We start from the raw sequence: 24,014 nt of genomic DNA, 5'->3' as shown, positions 1-24,014 counted from the left end.
AGGAGAGTGACTGTCTCGCTCATTGTTCTATCACCGATGCCAACACAGGGTTTGGCATGTTGTAGGTCCTTAACAAACACTGAATGAATTAATTTATTAAACATTGGATGCTAGGAATACAGAGGTGAATAAAGCATGGTCCCATTCCCCAAGTGGCTCACTGCTAATGGAAGAAACAGTTTAAACTGAATGCAGCTATCTGTTCTCATCCTATCCTGCTAGGTATCCGTCCTCACAGTTAATCCAGCAGCAAACAGGGCAGGGGAGGCGCTGCCTAATTATAAACAGAACATTTTAACAGTATAGTAAATATAGTCAATCTGGTAAGAATTGGATTTTGAAAATACAGTCTGAAAACACAGTGAACTACCTACCCCACTACAATGTAATCAGGATAAAAATCTAGTACCGAAATCTCAAGACTCATCTTCCAACAGTCAGCATGTCCTCATGTTCCCCGCTGGAAGAGAAGGAGAGAACTGGTCCAGCCAGCCCCAGACTAACCTGAAAGATGGGTGCTAATCATATCAACAGCAGTGGAGGTCCCTGATCCAGCGGTCACCTCATGCCTGGGACCATGTGGATGCTTGTTACATATTCCCCCATTTGGTCCTTGTAGCAACTCTATCATGTGGTCATCTTTTCATTTCCATTTTCCAAATAAGGAAACTGAGACACAGGGGGGAGAATCAAATCACTCTCGAGCCCTCTGTATTAGTCTGCTCAGGTTGCCATAACAAAATACCACTGTCTGGGAGGCTGAAGCACTGGAAGTTAGTGCATTCTCACACAGTTCTGGAGACTGGAAGTCCAAGATCAGGGTCTGGGCATGGTCGTGTTCCAGTGAGGGTTCTCTTCCTGGTTTGCAGACAGCCACCTTCTTGCTATGTCCTCACATGGCAGAGACTCGCTCTCTCTCCATCTTCTTACAAGGCCACCATCCTTTCGGATTAGGGTTCCACCCTAATGACCGCGTATAACCTTAACAGCCACCTAAAGATCCTGTCTCCAGATATAGTCATATTGGGGGTTAGTCATATTGTGGGGCGGGGAGGCAACACAATTCCAGAGTAGCCGCTTTGCCTACAAGAGGCAGAGCTGTCATTAGAACCTGGGAGATCGGACCTCAGAACCCGAGTGTTGAAACTCTCCCCGCCATCTCTCCCCTCCCCGCCATCTCTCCCCTCCCCACCTCTCCAGGGCTCCCGCTAGTGCACAACCCTCTTCTGTGGGGTGTGATTTTTCATTGCCTTTTTCCTTTGCCCCAGTTGTCTTAAGCCCCAGAGAGCAAAACAGCTTTGCTTCAAAACAGGTGAAAATATTGCACTTGACAACTCCACCTGGATCGTCATGGGCTTGGGAGCACCCATCATTCGTTCTTTAGAGGGCAAATTGTCGTGAAAACTAATCAGTGCCCGGCCTTTGCCTTTGCCTTTGCCTTTGCCTTTGCCAGTTATAGAGCATGTCAGCAAAAGAGAAGAATGACAAGGGGCGTAGTCAGCCTTTCCAAGTCTGCGATAATTCACCCTCCGTGTAATGAGATGAAAAGCTGATGTATAATTAATTTAAAGCAGTGGTGTCCTTATGAACCTGACAAGCAATCCCACACCATGCTCCCTCCTAGCAGAGTAAGGGAGGCAGCAAACAGAAGCCCAGCAGGAGCGGCTCCATGCAGGGAGGAAGGGGGTGTGGTGGGCTAAGCAGGGTAGGGTCAGGGCCTCCTCACAGCAGCCATGGCAGAAGGGTTGTGAATGTGGGCCACGATGCCAGACAGCCTGGGTTCAAGTCCCATCTCCTCCATTTATTAGTGGTGTGACTCAGTTACCCCATCTGTAAAATGGGGACAATAATAATAGGATGATAGTAGGAAACTAAAGAGGCCATTAGGAGGATTAATAGCAGTTAAAGAAGACACTTATCAAGTACCTAATAAACGTTAGTGGTATTTGCCTACAAGAACTGGAAACCTCAGGGCACACTGGACGATCTTGAGTTTGAATCGCAATTCCATTGATTCAGGTAAGATCATGAACTGCTTTGAGCCCTGCTTTACTTCTTTGACAAATGGGGCCCAAACCCCTTGTCCCACAGGGCTGTTATGAAGACTCCAGCACAAGGATATAATGTCTGGGTGGCAGGTGCCAATCACGTGGTGGGCACAGTCACTACTGTTTTCTGGAAACAGCTCCCAACCTCCCTCTGCAGATTCCTAAGACTCAGGTGGGACCAACCTCCTGGCCCCTTCCCCACTGCTTTAGGAAGGGGCACATGACCAGGTCAATCACGCCTGTGACCTTCAGCCTCTGCTGTGGCTGTTCAGCTAGTAGAAGTAGGAAAACCATCAGTCAGCATGAGTCGTGGCTCTGAAACACAGCCAGCACAGGGGAAAGCAGGAGATAGAGACCGAAGTCAGCTGGAATTCTAGACTTTTTAGGTATAAAACCCAAGAAATTCCCTTTGGTGTTGAAACAAGTTTAAGTTTCTGCCCCCTGAGCCACACAGTCTGTAAAGAACTCATTACTGCCCAATGACTTAAGGACCCTCTCCTTTTCACTTATAGCTGAAAGGAGCATTCTCTCTCTCTCTCTCTCTCTCTCTCTCTGTCTATCATCCATCTATTATCATATGTAGGTACACACATGCACACACACATATATACATAACCTCTTACAGTAAACAATATTTTCATTTCCAGAAAATATACTGTCATATCTTTTCCTATCAGTTAACTCTCAAAACAGTGCTACCAGTAAACAAGGTATTATTTTCACCATTAGCAGGTGAAAAATTGAGGCCAAAGAGTTGGAGACTCCAAAGTCAAGCAGCAGGTTCTATCCTTTCTTGCTTATGATGGGAATCCAATGCCCTAAGAGGCCAACGTGCACAGGGAGCTTTCCCATTGACCCAGCGCTTACATGGAATTAAAGGGGGTCTGTCATTAATCTGTTGGCATCTTGGAGACCATGAACAGAGCATCAAAAAACGGTCCTAAAAAGGGAGGATGCCGACACGTCGTCCCTCCTTCAACACACATCACAGTCCAGATGTACATCCCATGCCCTTACTCGGTCTAAGGAGTCTCCCCTGAAACAGTTCAAGCTCAGAGATCTTCATCTCAGCATTATTTACCTTGGCAAGATAATTAGAAACAGCCCTAAATAACCTATACGACAGGTTAGAGGTTAGATGTCTTATTGGACTTCTCCACAGTGGAAGGTTATGTAGCCATCAGAAGTGATTTACAGAAAGTTTGTAGTAAGGAGGTAATGCTCCAACTAGACAATTAATTTGAAAAAACCAAAATCCAACATTGTTATGCATGGTTTTATATCAATGACATTTACAGTCATATTGATATGAGAAAAGAAGTATAAAAAGAATTACACACCGAAATGTAATCTGGTGGTGGTAGGATTCTGGAGAATTGTTGCCTTCTTATGTATGTCATTGTCAGTATTTTGCAATGAACCTATGTTGCTTTTCTGATTAGAAATGATGCAGCCACAGTGGAAAATAGTACAGAGGTTCCTCAAAAAATTAAGACTGTAAGTACCATATGAGCCAGCTGTCCCAATTCTGGGTATTTATCCAAAGAATACAAACACATTAATTAGAAAAGCTATTTGCACTCCCATGTTCCTTGCAGTGCTATGTATGTATAATAGTGAAGATATGGTAAACACCGAAGTGCCCGTCAACGGACAAATGGATAAAGAAGATGTCGTATATATATACAACTGATTACTGCTCTGCCATAAAAATATAGATGAAATCTTGCCATTTGAAACAACAGGGATAGAATTTGACGGTTATTATGCTAAGGTAAATACGTCAGATGGAGAAAGACAAATATTGTGTGGTTTTACTCATATGTGGAATATAAAAAGCAAACAAACAAAAAACAAAGGAACAAATCAGATCAATCAAAAACAAACACGTACATACATACTGAGGATAGACGAGTGGTTACCGGAAGGAAAGGGATGGGCTGGGGGAAGGGGAGTGAAATGGGTAAAGGGAATCAACTGTATGGTGATGAATGGAAGCTTAATTTTTGGTGATGAGCACACCGTAGGGTATACGGAAGTAGAAATATAATGTTGTACACATGAAATTTATGTAATGTTATAAACCAAATGTCACCGCAATAAAAAATAAATTTAAAACATTTCCTCGTACAGCAATCAAAACATGAAGAGGTTCATTGCCCCCAAATAACTGAAGTGTTTGGGTGGCTGGAGACATGACAAATGCACGCTTGTTACCCAGATTCTAGTGTATGACACACAGTATGGCGTTTGCCCACAGAAATGCCCAAGTCTGAGGCATCTGCCGGGCAGACTTGGATTTTCTCAAACAGGACAACTGATGTCCCTCCTTGTCCTATCACCCAATGTTCAGAGTGCTTCTATATATGAAGGGCAAGAGAAATAATTGGTGATGTTAGGGATTCAGGCTAGGCTAGACTTTCCCATCAGAAAGGATGCTCTGAAGATCAAAAGATGCAGAATGCAACTGTCAGGTTTTGTTTCCTAGAACAGCCTGTCCTCTCCCCTTCAACAAAATCCAGCTCAGGAAACATTGGTTAAGTGCCCCCAACATGTCTGAGGCTGTATTAGACTCCCAGAAACAAAGAACCAGGAGACAGCCTTTGTTCTCAAGGAGCAAGTGATTTCTTAGTAAGGACAGATAAATAAACAATAATTTGGGTTCAAGGTGATGCAGGCGATGTTGGGTCAAGCACAGGTCAAGGTGGAGACATGAGGAGTGTTCACCCAGCCTGTGGGGCAGCAAAGGCTCCTCGCCTACGGACCTTGAAAGCTGAAGCAAAGGAATGCACAGCATTTGGTCAGAGGAAGCTGGGGAGACAGGAAGGTGGAAGTTTCAGGAAGAGGAGACTTCACATGCAAAGACACAGAGGCAGGGAAACAACCAGCAAAGGGGCAAATCTAGGACACAAATTAAAGCAGAGATGATAGCCAGGGGTGGGAGGGAGAGAAAGTTCCAGAACATGGCTCCTAGCGGGCCTCGTCGGCCAGATTCAAAACTTGGAATTTAGCATGTCCACACCGGGCAGCCATCCTAAGTAGAGTAAAACGTCAGCTCCTCGTGTTCATGGCAAGTCCTGCTTGCCACGAACACTGTGAGTGTAATTTTCTAAAAAAGTTAAATTCCCCTTAGAAGGCTCCATTTGGCATCCTCTTATCACATTCTACATGTGTTCTCGAACATACAAAAACCTTCTCTTCTAAACCGATTTCAATTCTGATTCACCAGGTAAGAGGACCGAATGAAAATTAAGCCTATGTTTAATGATTTCATCAGAAAATGTACTCTACCGAGTAGTCATCAGAAAGTGTAGCCAATGAAATATTCATAAGAATATCTGAACCCAGAAAATTTCATTTCTTTCTCTCTACAGCACAGAAGCTTCCTTCTAGCAGAGCCGGATTTGCATTTGGCTCCATAATGAGGATTTCACCGGAGCCCTGGATGGAATCACTCACCACAGATTGACCAAGAAAGGATGCTCCAGCCCCTGCATGATCTGGAGCTCCCGGAAGACGTTCCGGACTTCGTCCCTCTCGATGCACTTCTGCTTGTTCATGTACTTCATCGCGTACATTTTCTTAGTGTCTCGCTTCTGCACGATGCAGACCTGAGTGACAGCCAAAAGGGAGAACGTTCAGGCCAACGTTTCAAAGGAACAAAAAGGCAGCCCCTCACGGCATCCCTACTCCTGGGTTCAAGTCTTGGTTCTGAAATCTTGCTAGTGGAGCAGTGCTGGCTACGCCACAACCTCTCCAATATTTGCAAAATGGAAGAGCTGGACCAGATTCACCTGTTGATCAGGTATTTACACTAAGAAAGTGCTGAAAAAGCAGCTGCAGAAACAGGAGGGGGAAGAGGCAGCCCTGCACTCAAGGAGCTCATAGCCTGGGAGGAAAAACAGACAGATGCACCAATATCTACGATGCTGAGATACAAGTATCTGTGCCTCCCGTGGCCCCCACCCTCCCCACTTCAGCTCACACCTCCATCGCCAGCCCCGCTTCTCTTTGCCCGACGATTCTGTCTGCCAGCAGAGCCCGCACTGCCGTAACAGACTGGCGATGCCAAAGAGTTAAGGTCCACAGAAGCAACACTCGGCCCATGCAGGCAGCTGGGGCATCTACACCCCAGACCCCCTGTCCATCCCATGGCTCCCAGAGTTTGAGAGTTTGCCCACAGGGCTAACTGGCTTGACGGCACACCCTTACCAGCAGCCTCCTGCCCTTCCTTCCCTGACTCACTTCCCAACTCACTACCTGTGCCTGCTTCCTCTCCAGGGCCCTTGGGGAGACCCAAACTAAGGCACATGGGCCCTGGGGGAGCAAAGGAGAAGTGGTGACAGCAATGGTGGCAGCTCCTGTACTGAGCACTCTACTTTGGGAGACTGAGCAAACCGTCTCCTTGATTATCTCACGTCATCCCCACGAGAACAAGGCTCCGCCTTCCCTTGAGCACGAGGAAGCTGCAGCCCCGTGTGCACTAGTTAACTCGCCCAGAGTTCAACAGGCCCCTCGGTGTCAGGACAGTGATTCAAACCCACAACAGTCCGATTTTTGAGTGACGCCCTTACTCACAAGAGGCAGCGCTGGGAGGGGGGACATGCTGTCAGAGAAGGCTCTCTCGAGGCACTAATGCCAGAGGGTGGGCATGAAAGGATGGAAAGATGGCAAAGGCAAATGAAGAGGCTTTTAGGGGAAAGGGAAGATATAAAGGAGAACATAGAGCCTTAGGACACCCGGCAAGGAGTATGGTGTGGCTGGAAAAAAGTAGCAGGGTGAACAGGTACGTATTCCCGACATCCTGATGGAGAATTGTATTCATTTCCTCGGGCTGCCTTAACAAAGTACCACAAACTGGGGGCTCAAAGTAACAGAAATTTACCGTCTCACAGTTCTGAGCCAGGAGCTCCAAATTAAGGTGTTGCCGGGGCCACGTCCCCTCAGCAGGCTCTCGGGGAGGGTCCTTCTTTGCCTCTTCTAATTTCTGGGGGTTGTTATCAATCCTTGATGCCCCTTGCTAGCAGCTACATCACATGAATTTGGGGACGGATACTATTCAACCCAGTACAGTAACTAGTTTCATTACCCTCACTTGACAGATAAAGGAAGAGAAACACAGAAAGATTTTAGACCTTCCTCACGCCTCAGGACTTAAACCCAGGCTCTCTGCCTTCCCAGGACGCACCAACGATGCATCCTCCCTGGGAACAGGTCTGTGATAGAGAACGCGAGGGATATGGTTACGGGCCTGGGAATTCGGGGTTTTCTCTGGGCGTCCCAAGTTGGTCTTCTATTGGAAATTGGACCCCTTTTGCTCCGATGTGCTATGAATCTGAGGCAGATACAAGACGGTGGGGGAAAGCCTGAATTCCAATTCCCACTCTGGTTCTTGCTGCCTTTCTGAGCTTCTGTCTCAGCATCTGTCTGAACAGAGTTCTCAAAGCCCACCCTGCCCCACTGGAGTGAAACTAAATGAGACCAAGGAAGTGGGAGTGCCCGGCTGTGTCTAGGGGATGATAAATGTCACCGGAATCTCAATGTCTTAAGAAGCACATTTCATGAAATCTCCAAAAGAATGCTTTTCCAGGCAGTACGATTAGTGGCATGAGGTTGAAGGCCCAAGAATTTTACCAGTGAACTTGAAAATATAAAACCACAGAAGGCAAAGGTGTGCTGGACAAAAGCCCCTTGGGGCCCTGGTTCGCAGGAATCTGAAGAGAGACTTCCAGAGCCCTGAGACCCATGTCCGCAGGCAGACACACAGGGGGCAGATCATTCCACTAATTAGAGTTTCTCACCTCTCTCACTCCTCATTTGCCTTCTCAGAAGAGATGTGGAGTAGACATGGTCTCTGCCAGGGCTGGGAGCCCTGATATCCAGTTGGCTGCATCATCTCGAAAAACTGAGGCTGTGATTCCACGGAGTCTGGGCAATGCCCCCGTCAGAGGAAGACCCCTCCCAGCCCCGGCTCTTGTTGGTATGACTGACGATGGGCAAAGGTGCTGAGAGATGGCTCTCACCTCCTGGGCCAGGGTGGGGGGGGGGCGGGAAGGAGGAGGGTGACACTCACAGCAGCTTGGAGACAGCTCAGGAACTAGAAGAGATTCTTCAAAATGGGATTAGAATTCTGGCTTTCAAAGTGGAGCTCAGGATTCAAATAGGGTTTGGAGGTCTGACTTTGGGTACCAGATAAGAAAGAGAGGTTGGTACAGGACGTTGCCTGGAGCTTCAAGGCTTGGATTTACAAGTCAAAGAAGAGGTTGAGACCTGGGGCCTTGGCCAGCTCCATGCTGATGAAAAGGTGTGGCTGGCAATCTGTACATCTTCTTTGGAGAAATGTCTGTTTAGGTCTTCTGCCCATTTCTGGATTGGGCTGTTTGTTTTTTTGATATTGAGCTGCATGAGCTGCTTGTATATTTTGGAGATTAATCCTTTATCAGTTGCTTTGTTTGCAAATATTTTCTCCCATTCTGAGGGTTGTCTTTTCATCTCGTTTATGGTTTCCATTCCTGTGCAAAAGCTTTTAAGCTTCATTAGGTCCCATTTGTTTATTTTTGTTTTTATTTCCATTCTCTAGGAGGTGGGTCAAAAAGGATCTTGCTGTGATTTATGTTATAGAGTGTTTTGCCTATGTTTTCCTCTAAGAGTTAAAGGATGCTCAACATCATTAATCATTAGAGAAATGCAAATCAAAATCACAGTGAGGTATCGCCTCACACGGGTCAGAATGGCCATCATCAAAAAATCTACAAACAAGAAATGCTGGAGAGGGTGTGGAGAAAAGGGAATCCTCTTGCACTGTTGGTGGAAATGTAAATTGATACAGCCACTATGGAGAACAGTATGGAGCTTCGTTAAAAAACTAAAAATAGAACTACCATACAACCCAGCAATCCCACTCCTGGGCATAAACCCTGAGAAAACCATAATTCAAAAAGACACATGTACCACAATGTTCATTGCAGCTCTATTTACAATAGCCAGGACATGGAAGCAACCTAAGTGTCCATCGACAGATGAATGGATAAAGAAGATGTGGCACATATATACAATGGAATATTACTCAGCCATAAAAATAAATGAAATTCAGTTACTTGTAGTGAGGTGGATGGACCTACAGTCTGTCATACAGACTGAAGTAAGTAAGAAAGAGAAAAACAAATACCGTATGCTAACACATATATATGGAATCTAAAAAAAAAAAAAAAAAAGGTTCTGATGACCCTAGGGCCAGGACAGGAATAAAGACGCAGACGTAGAGAATGCACTTGAGAACACGCGGGAGGACACGCGGGGGGAGGGTAAGCTGGGACAAAGTGAGAGAGTAGCATTGACATATATACACTACCACATGTAAAACAGATAGCTAGTGGGAAGCAGCCGCATAGCACAGGGAGATCAGCTCGGTGCTTTGTGACCACCTAGAGGGGTGGGATAGGGAGGGTGGGAGGGAGACGCAAGAGGGAGGGGATATGGGGATATATGCAGGCATATGGATGATTCACTTTGTTATACAGCAGAAACTAACATAACATTGTAAAGCAATTTTACTCCAATAAAGATGTTAAAAAACAAAACAAAACAAACAAAAGTAAAAAGACAAAAAATAAAAGAAAAGGTGTGGCTGGGATCCCTTAACTTCCTCCTCTATAAACTGAGGGCTTGAATCTATTTTCTAAGGCATCTTAGAAACACTCTATGTTTCTCAGGAACACAGAGCTGGACGCGGGGTCTGGAGAGCTGGGCTCTGCTCATGGCCCTCTTGCACGTATCCCTGGCTCCTCTGCCCTTGCTTCTTCACTGGCCAAGCAAGGTAGGTAGCAATGGCTGACTCAACCTGACCAGGGGACAGAGAGGCTAAAATGAGAAAAAGACCGAAGACAAGTCTAAGGCAGTGAGTAGAGACAAAGGTCTGCTGGGAAGTCTCAGAGACACAGAAAGAGTTTGGGTTCTCGGGTCACTCTGAGCAGGGCTTATATTCCAGTTCTTTGCTGTGCAACCATCCTCTCTGAGTCTCAGTCTACTCATCAGTAAAATGGGGGTGGTATGTTCTTACTCCAAGGGCTGTTGTGAGGATGTGGGAGGGGATGCTGTGAAGGGCGTGGTGTGGTGCTGTCATGTTGGAGGTACCGAATGGAGGTGAGTTTTCTTTACTTCCCATAGTGTTATGGACATTTAATGCTCCCGGGACAGAGGCCTCTCAGCAAATGCAGTTATTACTGTGATGACTGGTACTGTCATCACAACCATCATTAAGGACTTATCTGAAGGCAGGGCAGGGTGCTGGGAGGGAGGCATGCTTCCCAGGACACAGGGTCCCATGGCTGGAGCTTGGGGTGACATTTCCTACTGACTTGCCAGGGTGGCTTGAGCCAATCCCTTCATGTTGCAGACCCAAGGAAGCTGGGACAGTTGGGACCAGCCCTCAGGCTCTCTGTCAGGCAGGATGACTGTGGCACAGGGAATGCAATGCACAAAACCAAATAGGAGGGGACAGGCAGGCTGTAGTCCTGGTTGAACAGTTCTGACCCCCTCAGCTTGTGACGGAGACTTTATTTGGTTAAAGCGTCTTTGCAGATATAATGAAGGCTCTCAAGATGTGTCATCTAGGATTAGGGCGGGCCCCAAATCAACCAGTGTCTTTATAATAAGAGAAAAGAAGGCAGAGATGATGCATCTTTAAGCCAAGGAAGGCCTAGGATAGCCGCAACCCCAGTAGCCAAGGGACAGGCCCAGGACAGATCCTTCCCAGAGCTTCCGGAACAGTGGAGAATAAACCTCTGCTGTTTTAAATCACCCCGTGTATTAAAGCAGCCACAGGAAACTAAGACAGTCTGTAAATGTCCATCATGGCCATCGACTTCTGGCTGACCAACTCGGCCAGGCACCTCTGTGATCCTTCCTGTGCAGTGCGTTTCATCTGAGCCCCGCAGGTCTACAGTCAGGTGTCCATAGAGCCCAGCAGAGCGTGTGGCCCACACAGGTGCCCAGGAAACATGGGCTGGTGGGGAGCTGAACACACTGCTGAGCCTGGGACCCCACCCTGAGCCCTGAGTGCATTAACTCCCAAATCAGCGCCCGGGACTCCACATTCCAGCCCGATCCCCTGGCCTGTGTCCTCTCCCCCTAAGTCCCTGTGACCAGAGTGACTGCTGGTACTTAGAGTTAGTGCTTGAGATTTCAGACGTGGGAACATTTCACCGTAATAGCTTCGTCACCAGCAGCATCTCCTCGGCTCTGGTCTCTGCACATGTCCTTCTGCCCAGTGGGAACTTCCCCAAAATGTAAGACCTGAAGCCCTGCAAGGGCTTTCTTTCACCTTCAGGAAGTGTTCAAGGTCTGTGTCTTGTCATTCAAAGTCCTCCGCACCTCCGTCACCTCTGACAGGCAAGTGCGTGCCCACACCACACAGAGACATACGTACCACACACATACACATACATACACACACCACACACACATATATACACATGCACACAAATACACACACATACACACACCACACACGCACACCTCCCCTTCATGCCAGCTAGCTCACCCCCCTTAGAATTTCTTTAAAGCGTTTCTCCACCACCACCGCTTTCTCCCCTTCTCACTTCCTCCCGGGCCCGTGACCCCCTCCCTCCCGCTCACCCACCAGCACTGTCTCTGCTCACTCGTTACTTTCTGTAGGAGGCTCCCTCTTATTTCGGGGGGGCTGCATCAACAGCCTTCCCAGTGGGCTCCCATAGCCCCTATGTCTACTGTGCTGCTTCCTGCACTGGATCTGCCCTGTTTACTGACCGACGGGCAGACCCCAGGCACCAGGAAGGCAGGAGCCATGCTGCCTGGTTCCCTATGGAACCCCGAGCTTCCAGAGGCTCAGACATGTGAACTTGTCACCTTGGCCCCTGACGCCCAGCACAAGCATGTGCTGTTCCCTCTGCTTAGAAGACCCTTCCTACAGGCCATCCCCTGCCTCACCCCTTGCGGGCATCACCATCTCCTGACCTGAGGGCCACCCTGACCTCCAGGCCTGAGCGGGAGTCCACAGAGGCGCTGGAATTTCAGTTAAGACAAGGCCCACCAGGTCCTGTGTGCTCGAGGGAGGTGGGGTCCTCGATGCCTGGACTCACAGCAGGAGGGCCTGCCGGTCCTCCCAGCTCTGAAGCCCAAGGCGACCCCGTGACGGAGGGGATCTGCTAAAACTAAAGCAGCATCTCAGCCTCCTGGGCTCAGGACAGGTGTTCTAGAGGGAACGTCAGCCCTCCTCACCAACAGGCAGCTCTGCCCACATCCTGGGAACCTTCAAAACAGAAGAGGCGGGTCCCAAGTGGCCCCGGGGCTCCTGAGCAGGTCAGCACATAGCGCTTTCCACTAGAAATCACAGTTAATGAGTCAAGGGATGAGCAATTTGGCCAAAGCCACCCAAGCCGCTAACAGGCAAGCACCCAGTTAACACTCCTCATTAGTCTAATTCAATTAGGACACCTGATGTTATCATTATTAACTACAATTTATTGGCACAGATAAATAAATGCTAGCGAGCATGGATTTCAGGCGATTTGCCGTGAGAATGGCACGTGTCAAGCACACTGCATCAGGAATTTGGGAATTGACCCCAGTTCAGCAGAGAAGGGGTAGGGATGCGTGTTGAGAACCTCCATCACGCCAGCACCTGGCAGTCCTCAGCCGGATCTGACCTTCGAAGCACTGATGGTCTTGGTTCTGTGGCACCCCCAGAGGTCGGGGAGGGTCCTGGGATGTTGTATTTTGTAAAAACTCCCTGGGGGGAGTCTGATAAGCAGGCTAGTTGAGAATCACTTTGCTGGATTCTTCAGGAAAGTCCTTGTCTGCCTGCATCTTCAGTGACCTTGATGGTCAGGACTGTAACCCTCCCTTTTCAGCTCAGGCAAGCCAAGCTCTGGGGGGACAGGTCACCCCAGAATCAGAAAAGCCAGAGCTGTGCTGGTAATCCAGAACTGTGCGGGTGCAATGGCTGGCTCTGCCCTTCCATGCACCAGCCTGGATGCCCTTTCTCACCTGACTCAGTTGACCTCTGTGCTGCCCACCCCACCCCCAGCTTGAGTACACTCAGCAGACGCTGTTGATTGATGCAGAGCTTTAGTGCGGCATTAACGGACACTGGTTATGCTTACAGGGGCAAGCTTCTGGGAAACAACCAATTTAGGGAAAAGCAAAAAAAAAAAAAAATCAAGATTAAATAAGGTCACTAAAAAAGAGTGATCGTGCTAGGTACTGCTGTTCAAATATCCTTATCTGACAAGCAGACTGTCTTTGGCAGACAATGATTGTTAACTACCCAAATGCATCCTCCCTCTTCTTCCTTTTGAATAGGACAATTTTCTTCAAGGAGGCAGTATGATCCATTAAATACTCATTTGCAGCCAGAAGTAGCCATAGTTCTTGCCAATGAAATATTAGTCTGCTATTGGCTTCTAAGAAAAGTCTTGTTTTTTGAATAAAAGGGAATAGCTACAGATGGTTCCACTTTTCTCCCCTTGGCCACTATTCTTCTCCTTTCTACCTTGAGCACATATGTAATGTCTGGAGCTGCAGCAGCCCCTTGTGACCATGAAGCTACGAAGGTCTCAGAGTTACTGAACCTGTTATCATAGCGCCACCTACCTTCAGACTTCTTGTTATGTGAGAAAATAAACCCTCTTTGTTTAAGCCACTATAAGGCAGATTTTCTGTTTCTCACTCCTGAGAACATCTCCATCTGATACACAAACTATACGATGATGTTTCATGGCACAGAAAGTCCATGTGGGCTGTGACCAATGGTGGCCTCACTAGAGTGATCAAAAGTTAGCTTCAAGAAAAATACTCATTTGGATGAATATTTCACTCAATAAACATGTGTGAAACGCCTGTCATGGTCCTGGCATTATGCTAGCCATGAAGATATGACACGGCTCTAGGAACTCAAGGTTCAATGGGATAAACAAACAATACTCAAGAGTGAAAGACAAAGTTGCTCACTTCAGGTCACTGGGCCCTACATGGCGTGGCCCCAAGTCCCCTCTAATTCCATCTGTTACTCTCCTCCCTGCTCACTTCCCACCCTGGCCCCTGTGCCATTCCTGTGTCTGCCATGCTCTTCCCCAGGTGTCCAGTCTTGGGTCCTCACCTCCTTCAGGCTCTACCCATGAATCACCTTATCCTATAAGCCATCCCTGACCTCCATGTGTGAATGAGCTAATCCCTCCCCAGTCCCCATCCTCCCTCCCTGTTTCCTCCATCACCCTGGCCAACTCCCGTAACAGCACATGCTTCTTGGTTTGTTTGTTTTCCCTTTGTCTGTCTCGCCCACTGTGGTGTAAACCCCATAATAATAGGGATTTTCCTATTATTCACTGCTCCCTCCTCAGTGACTAGAACAGTGTCTGGAACATCTAGTTGACATCTGTGGCTGGCTGGCTGGAGAAATGGAAAATTACTACTTAGGAAAGAACAGTGCTATAGGATAGGTGAGCACATGGGACTAAGGGACCTGAGAAGAGGGATCCTAACCAGGATATGGGATTAGGGAAAGACATTCTGGAAGAGGCTGCGTTTGAACTGTTTCTCAGTCATCAAGGGTTGGGTCATGAGGATGGAGGTGTAGGAAGAGGGGGAAGGAAGTGCATTACCAGGAGAGTGCCAGCCCCTCTCTAAGTACAGAGAGATGGAACATGCGTGGTGCATTTTAGCATGTGTGAGTAGCATTCTCAACTTCCCCATCTGTAAAATGGGGGCAGCAGTGTACTTATCTTAGTGGGCGGTTGTGAGGGTTACATGGTAAGCACTTAATAAATTATTGACTATTATGGTGATTATGATCATCATTCATACGTGTACTGAAGGTAAGACCAGAGAACATTGTAGAGATGTGCAGAAGTGGCCCAAGAAGGAGCTCAGGAACAATTTCACAATTATTTGGTGTGATGGTTGATTTTATGTGCCAGCTTGGCTGGGCTATGGTGCCCAGACATGTGGTCAGACATGATTCTGTATGTTTCCGTGAAGGTGCTTTTAGATAAAATTAATTTGTGATGAATTTTAAAAGGTGGACTTTGAGTAAGCAGATTGCCCTCCATGTGGGTGGGCCTCGTCCAATCAGTTGAAGGTCTGAATAGAACAAAAGACTGACCTCCCCCAAGAAAGAGGGAATTCTGCAGCAGATGACCTTTGGCCTTTTACAGCAACATCAGCAACTTCCTGGGTCTCTAGCCTGACAGCCTATCCTGCAGATTTTTAGACTTGCCAGCCTCCATCATCATGTTAGCCAATTACTTAAATAAATCTATCTATATCTATATCCACACACCTCTTTTTAGTTCTGTTTCCCTGGAGAACACTGACTAATACATGTGGCAATGAGCTAGCCAGGATCAGAAGTCAGCACCTGATTTCAACTTCTCATGGACCCAAGGAGTCACTCAGGCCACCAGTGCTGGGCACAGGAAGCTCAAACTGCTTGGTACTTGATTCTAAACTGTTTGTCCCCAGTCAGCATAAAAAGAGACAGCAGCCTGGGGAGACACGCCCTGATTGGGGCACAGCCCCATGGTGTGCCCAGCTATGCTCTAAGCCAAGCCAGTCTCTCCTTAAGATGCTAAGAAACAGTGCGCCTGTCCCGCGGACACTCCTGTGGTTTAAGGCCCCCAGCCTGTGGGATTTTGTCACATCAGCACCAACAGAACAATACAGTTGGCTTTTATCCTGAGGGCACTGGGGAGATACAGAAGGGTTTAAAAAGTGGATCCTAGGTATACAATTGCAAATGAATGAATAAAGGAAAGAACATACAAACAAACAACATGGAAAATGTGGGTTTTGAGGGGGAGGGGAGTTCTTTCTGGCAACAGGGTGGAGGAGAGTTTGGAGGTAATTCCAAGAGGTGATCGTGTGTTTTATAAATAATGCCACTGCTTACGCACACAGTTTCCCTCTGGAGTCATAAGGGACATCACTTTGTCAGGAAACACCAAAAAGTAGTCATGGGGGCAAGGGTCCAGGACCAACCTTGGTGCTTTCTGACACCCTTAGTGCTGGAAATGTATCTTTTAGGGTGAAGCAAGGTTGAGACCACTTTACAGATGTAAAAAGGCCTGGGAAGGCTCATCCAGAATATGAAATGAGACGTCATTGTTGGAAAATGCGAAATGCAAACGAGCAATGACGTCTATTTAATTGGTCAGTAATGGATCATTTGCTCTGGCCTATGCTTGACAGCCATTCGCGAATGAGCTTGCATTTCCTGTGATATTTAGCTCTTAGTAAAGTGATCCCTGGGAGCCAGCGAATTCCTCCAACCTATGCTTTCAAGCCAAACATGGACTAATTAATATGAAAGGAATAAATATTTCATTAAAAAGAAATGGATTCCACCACTTATAAAAGATGTCTGCATGAACAGTAAAAGCTTCTAGCAAAAGTATCATGTTTAAGAATTCTAAAAATGATTTTTACCTAAGAATAACAGCTCACTTTGGAAACACAGAGAAGTTAGGTAACTTGCCCAGAGTCATCTGGTTGACCAGAGTTCCAACTCAGCTCTGTCAGACTTGGAGGCAAAGCTCTCTAACCATTTTGCTATAAACTGATTAACTCTTGCATTGTCCTTAAAAGAGCAAACATATTCCAAGTCCCTGCTTGTGGCAGACACAATGTTGGCTGGGCGTCTTACACACATTTGCTGCCATGGCCCCATTACTAAGTCTGTCCCTGCCACAGGACCTTTGCATCTGCTGCCCCTTTTGTATGTGATGCTCTACCCCCTGGATCTCCACGTGGTCTGTTTCCTTCTTAGCACTTAGGCCTTGGCTTAAATGCCTCCTTCTCAGCAAAGGCTTCTCTGTTGCCCTCTCCTCCAAGGAAAGCAGGCCTACCCTCCCAGGTCACTGCACTATGCATTTTCTGCAGAGCAACTCTCATTATTGAAATCGCGGTTGGATATTGTTTGTGTATTTGTCTCCCTTTACTAAACTGTCAGCTCTGTGGCATCAGGGACCTCGTCCATCTTGTTTGCCACACCATCACAAGTACCTAGACTAATGCTGGGACAGAACAGTTGGCATAAACGTTTACTGTCTGACTCAAAATCTTGCTATGCTTTCCACCATGCTACCCTTATCTTAAAAGATGAACAAGATTTCCAAAGACTACATTTTTAAAGGGAAAAAACACTAAGTCAAATGTTTCTGAACATTCAAACTTATAAACATATATATAAAATCGAATCTCCACTTAATTCCAAAATGGATTTGTTGCAGTCTGGGCACTAAATCGGTTCGTCCGCTATTAATCAAAAAATTTTTTTCACACTATGAATTCACATGCAGATGTGAAAATCTGGAATGTAGAATGAGACAGCGAATAATATGCTTGCGTGTAGAAATGATCATCATTGCATAATAAGAGTGTGGAGTCTGGAATTATCAGCTGTGCGACTCTTGCTGAATTTTACCCAGACTCTTCCTTTGAGGGACATAAAGAGCTATTACCATATAAATCTGTGCCACTTTTTGCTGTTTTATGTGCAGACTGCCTCTGGCTATTCCATGAATTTTAATTAACTCTCTGTTTATTTTGCTTCAACCCTATGACTCTCTAAGCACGGGGCCCATTTGCTAATCCAAGAAACACACTTTGGAAGCAAACTTCTCAGAAAGTTCTCCCAAAGGTATCTTCCTCCTTCCCTTGAAAATAATTAAGCCCTGTTGACTTCAAAGTTGACTCAGAGCAGGACACTCCAGTCTGGACTCTCTCTGCTGGTGCAGGAGCAAAATGTCCAATGGCTCAACGAACGAGGGGGTCAAGAGCAACCTGTGGGAGGTGGAGAGTGAGTCAGGGAGAGAGGTGGAAATTGAAGGGGCATTTGTGAAAAATTAGAGTTTGCAGCAGGGGAGATAGAGAAATTCTCCTCGGGACCCTAACCCCAGTCAGTATAAACCAGTCAACTAACTCTTAGCAGTTGATTGGTTGTCAAGTTTTTCATTCATTTACATAATATGTATTCATTCAGTTAATTATATAGAGCATATATGTCATATGTATCATATGCACATGTATATGTAAGTATATATTATATATGAATATAAATATACACACTGCTTAGTGGATATGTACATATGCATGTATTTGTATGTATATACATGCATATATATATGTGTGTAGATATACATATACACTGTTTTGTGGGCTTACATATATATGTATACATATATGAGTGTGTATATGTATCTATATAATATATGGTGGGTATATGTATATCTGCCTATATATAAACTGTTTAGTGGGTGTATATATATATGTATATACGTATATTTACTGCTTATATGCATATACATTTACATGTGTTTATAAATACTATATGTATGTGTATATACATGCATGTGTCTATGTGTGTATATATATATATGCATGTGTCTATGTATACAGCTTACTAGGTGTGTATATATGCATATTCATATGTGTTCTCATATATATATATACACTGCTTAATGTGTGTATACGTATATCTATATGCTGATTAGTGAGTGTGTATATGTATGTGCATTAGACATATATGTATGTGTAAATATACATATGTGTGTATATGTATTATACTTTATACATATATATTTGCTTAGTAGGTACTGGAGATACAACTGTGGACAGTGAGGGAACATTGCTGCCCTCAGAGAGAGCTTACGTTCTGGTGCGTGAGACCAACAACTAAGAGGACAAATTAATAAGCGTGCAGTGGAATTACAGGTAATGACGGGTGCACTGAAGAAAAGGGGACCAGAAAGGGTACATGGATATGAAATGCTTGGGGTGGAGTCAAGTGGGGTGGATATTCAGAGAGGGCCCCTATTGAGGGGACATTTGAGCAGAATTCTGTATGGTATGAGTGATCCTTGCAGAGTTCTGGGGGAAAGTGATCAAGGCTGAGGGCACAGCAAGTGTAAAGGTTCCGAGTTAGAAATAAGTTCAGCATGTTCGAGAGATGAGAAGATGGGCTGAGCGGAATGAGTAGGAAGATGGAGGGGGTAGAGAGACGTGTCAGCAAACTAGGCACAAGTCAGATTGCTGGGCCTTGGGGGCCAGCAGAAGAGGTTGGCATTCATTCTGAAAGCAGCAAGCATGTGATCCAATCCATGCTTTATCACATCACTGGCTGCTACGTAGACCAGGGCTTTCCCTCTTCTTTCTCTCTCCCCCTCATCCATTCTCTAGGTAGCATTTATTGAGCCTTTACCACCTGCTGAGCACTAAGCCAGGCACTGATGGGACTGGGCAGGTGAATATGACCAATCCCAAGCTTTCAGGGATCTCACACTCTGATGGCAGAGGCAGCTGAGCAAGCTGAAGACCATCCCTTGGCAAGATGTGCTGTGACAGATGGAAAGAGGAAGCTAAGAGTGCCAGGTCTTCCCCTGACGCACCCCTTCAGGTGGTTACCTAAAACTTTCCAGAACCCACCACATCACCCAGGGCCAAGAAGACAGGGAAGGCATTTTAAAAATGCCAACCATTTGTCAGGTCTGATGCTGGAGGCTGCATGGTCTCTGCCCCTTATTTTCCCAGTAAGATCACTCAGGGCATTCTTTATAAGTCTTTATTTGCCTTCATTGTACAAAGGTATTTTTGTTCTCTTTTATCACTAGAAAGATATCGCTCCATTGTCTTTGGGCTTACATAGTTTCCATTTCCTAACACAACGTGTCCTTTTGTTCTCTGGTTGATTTTAAGATTTTCTCTTAATGGTTTTAAGCTATTTATTAATTGATTATGATGATCATTGATGATGTTTTCCTTGTGTTTCTCTTGCTTGGAGTCGGTTGAACTTCTTGGATTTGATTTTATCATTTTCATCAATTAAAAAAAATTCAGCCACTATTTCTGCAAATATATTTTATATGCCCATCCCTCCTTCTGGGACTCCAATTACACATATGTTAAACTATTGCATTTTGTTCCATAAGTCACTGAGGCTCTGTTAATTTTTTTTCCTCTATGCTTCATCATGTATAGTTTCTATTGCTATATCTTCAAGTTCACTAACCTTTTCCTCTGCACTTCCTAATCTGCTGTTAATCCCATCCAATGAATACTTCATTTCATATATTGTAGATCTCATTTCTATAGGTTCTATTTGAGTGGTTACCAGAGGAAAGAGGGGTGGGGGGAAGGGAAAGAGATGGGAAGGGAATTAAGAGGTACAAACTACTAGGTATAAAATAGATACAAGGATATAATGTATGGCACAGGAATATAACCTTTAAAGTTTATAAGAACTTTAAACGTAGTATAATCTATGAACATATCACAACACTATTTTGTACACCTGAAACTAACTTAACATTGTAAATCAATAAAAACACATAAATAAATAAAGTAAAATTGCAATGTCCAGTGTCCAAAAAAATTACTAGACATGCAAAGAAGCAGGAAAATATGACTCATAAGCAGGAGGAAATCTAATAAAGACAAACAAACCCAGGAATGGCACCAGTGATGAAATTAGTAAATAAGCATTAGTGACCAAATTAGTTAAACAATTTTAAACAAAATTTAAAAGAGCTATTATTAATATGTTCTGTATGTTCAAGGATTTTAAGGAAAATGTGAACATAATAAGGATAGAAATGGGCATTCTTGTTTTTCAGAAGAGGAAACACAGATTTGAAGAAGCTTTATGACTGGTCCAAGTTCACATGGCTAGAAACAGCAGGACCAGAATCTGAGCCTAGGCCTCCCCATCTAGAAAGCCCATGATCTTTCCTCTATGTTATGTTACTTCCCAAACCAAATGTCCAGTGTTTTTGGACACTGATGGACACTATCCCCCTGACCCCCATGGTCTCCTGCTGATACACATGTGACTAAAGCTAGTTTCAACCTAACTTCTGTATTTGGGAGGAACATGTGGAAACAAAACAGGCTGTGTGTGACAGTGGGGTCCTCTCCAGGCTTCCGACTCATCCTATGTAAATGGGGATAATAATGCCCAGCACACTGGGCTTTTAGGGCAACCAGGATGGTAAGAGGGGTCCAGTTCCTAGGACAATGACTGTGAGTTTCTGATTGGTCAGGACTCTACTTCACGTTGCAGATACTGGGAACCCAACATGATCTTGCATAATCAAAACAGGACGCCAGATCCTGTAGCTGGTAAGGACACTGGATAAGGCTCAAAGGACTGGAAGAGCACAAAGGCGGAGGCACTGATGGTACCTGCCCACGTTCCCTCTCCTGCACCTCCACACACCTCAGGATGCTTACTGTGGACACCTGTGACTCTCTGCTGGGGACCTTCTTCTGCCCTGGATGAGATAAGCCAAAAAGTGCAGGAGAGGTAATGCTGCTTAAAGCAGCCCTCCATCAATGATGAACAGGGAGGGAACTGTGCATAAAAACATCAGCTTCTCTGACCTTCGGCTGCCTCAGGGCACCCTCGGCATTGAGTCCCAGAATGGAGGTGAGTCCAAGGGCCTCAGTGGTGAGTGCTTTCACCAAATACCCATCCTTGGCTGCCTTGCCTTCTGGGTCTCACTCCCCCTCTCTTTCAGGTGTTTCCTGGGATCACCTCCCCCCCCCAAAAAACTGCTTGTACTCAATTCTCTGTCTCAGTTTCAGCTCCTGGAGGAACCCAAGCTCAGACAGTGCCCAGCAGGGCCAGGACTGGGGTTCAGCAAGTGAGGGGGCAAAATGTAAGGAAGCAATGTCAACCTGCATTTGGAGGACCCTGGGAGCAATGCCTCCTTAAATTTTCACTCCTGGTGCCTTGCTCGCTCGCCCCAGTCCTGACCCTACTCAACAGGAGTCCATCTCTCCACCTGCCTCTTATATCTGTTTGTTTCTTCACTTTGGGCCTCATTCTTTCCTTTTGCAGAGAGACTTTTCACCTTCACCAGTTGCTGAGAAAAATGGTCACCAACTCATGCAGACCTGTTTTCTTACAGAACATCATCAATGAGAGCCTTTCACCTCTGATTCCATGGAAGGACTATGAATGGCTGGGCTTGGGTAACACAGCCACTCCTTGGACCAAGCACCAGTCTAGCTGAATATGGCCCAAGTGGTTGGCCCAGCCAGGTCACATGCCCATCTCAGAAGGTGAGTGAGAGACCATAATAATTGACAGTCCACATGGGGTGGGGGAGGTGTTTTCCAAAGGAAAGAGATGCTACCGTGATGAGAAAGGGGACCAAAAAACATGCTGAACAGTCAAAAACAACAGCTACTACAGTCCACTATGATTCTCCATTCCCTTTCCTTTTTACAGATGAGTAAAACTAAGCTTCAGGGTGGCTAATTCACTTTCCCAGGTAGCCACAACTAGTACATATCAGAGTCAGTCTGCTTCCCAGATCTAAAGTGTCTCCACTGAGATATGTAGAAAAGAATCTGCTGTGCCTCAACTGTCCTAAAATTCAGTCATAAATGGGTTATAAAAATTTTCAGTGAATTCCTGCTAAAATCAATGGATTGCCTGCAGCTGTTCACTTTGGTGCTACACTGGGGAAGCACAGCTTCCTCCAGAATGAAAGTAAAATGGGAATTCACATGTGCTTTTTCCTGATAACCAAGGCTACTGTCATACTTTTACAATGAAATGTCTTTCTGGAAAACTCTTAATAAATGTCAGATATCAAAACCTGCCAAAGGCAGATAGCAAAGCCAAAATATCCCTTCAATATTAGGAGGGTGGTTTTCTTCATCTTAGTCCAGCCCAGTTCCACCTTGAGTCTCATAATAGTCATATAGACTCATCTACACTTACCATGAAACGCAGCGATTATTTGGTATTTTGACCACAACAAAGCTACGTTCGATTGCCTTGAAGTAAACTAACCTCGTCCTGAATACTGGATGTTTGTGTACATTTTACATGAATTTGGGTGTCATCAAGAAATTGCTACAAGCTAAAGAGGGACTTAAAACTAGATCCTCAAAAAAAAAAAAAAAAAACTAGATCCTCTACAAAGCTTGCATGTTTTTCAGAACATCCACTATAACCATAGCTTTAATACATTTACGCTCTGGAATACAGGTTCTGAGAGCCAAGCCAGTAGGCAAAGAGCAGCACAGATGTAGGCAGAAAAGGAAAACAAAACTTTTAAGGATGGTGACAGGATATAATCCATTAATGATTCATGAGGGCACGTGCTAACAGATTTGGTAGTATGACAGGAAGGGGTGCAAGGAGCTCAGGACCCAAATCATCACTGACATGAGGGTAAAAGTGATATGCGTCTATGTGGTGCCGATTGTGTTGTGCACTTAAAAAGTTGCTTCCACGTTCCTTCATCCATGAAATCCTCGACATAAGGGACAACAGAAAGTAAAGATTTAACAGAATTTTAAAATCTTTTGTTGTTGTTGAAGATCAGCTACTATCCATAGAGACTAGAGGCAAACTTCCTAAATTCTCTGGGCCACAACTCCTCTCTCTGAAAAATCCAGAGAGGGGGAATCTCAAACGTGGCACATAAACTCTGCCCAAATCTCTGGCTGACCCCTAAGGGCTATAAGGGGCAGACTATAAGCAATACAGTGAAGAAGAAAAGACTACACTTCGTGTGCCTGTCCAAGAGGCAGAGTATGCAGTGTAAATCCAACCAAGTTAATTGCTCATTAAAACTATATTTTCAAAGAAATACAATGCAATCCGAAGTCTGTACAACATAGCATTGGCAATATCCAGGATGCAACCCAAAACTATTCAACGTATAAAGAACCAGGAAAATGGAACCCATCCTCAATGGAGGTGAATCTTAAAATGACCCAGATGTTGGAATTAGCATAAAGGACATGAAAACAGCTCTTATGACTATGAATATGCTGCATGATATAAAGGGCAATATGACAGAAATAAATGAAAATATAGGAAATCTAAGCAAAGGGAGAGAAAATATTTTCTTTTAATCCAGAATTTCCACCTAGGCACAACATAGTCAAATTGCTGACAGTCAAAGATGAAAGGAA

The 24,014-nt window shown here is 45.4% G+C and overlaps 1 protein-coding gene across 3 annotated transcripts in view; it reads right to left on the bottom strand.

The window, feature by feature from the left end:
• The window catches only part of STK32B (serine/threonine kinase 32B), a 344,943-nt gene that overhangs the window by 220,391 nt on the left and 100,538 nt on the right, over positions 1-24,014 (bottom strand). For all 3 annotated transcript variants that reach the window (XM_065877630.1, XM_065877631.1, XM_065877632.1), the window contains one exon: positions 5,508-5,659. In XM_065877630.1, coding sequence (XP_065733702.1) covers positions 5,508-5,659 — 152 coding nt within the window. The remainder of the gene's footprint in view (positions 1-5,507; positions 5,660-24,014) is intronic.

This window comes from Phocoena phocoena, chromosome 5 (genome assembly GCF_963924675.1).
Source record: "Phocoena phocoena chromosome 5, mPhoPho1.1, whole genome shotgun sequence".
Taxonomy (NCBI): domain Eukaryota; kingdom Metazoa; phylum Chordata; class Mammalia; order Artiodactyla; family Phocoenidae; genus Phocoena; species Phocoena phocoena.
This window is presented reverse-complemented; position numbering and strand designations above follow the sequence as displayed.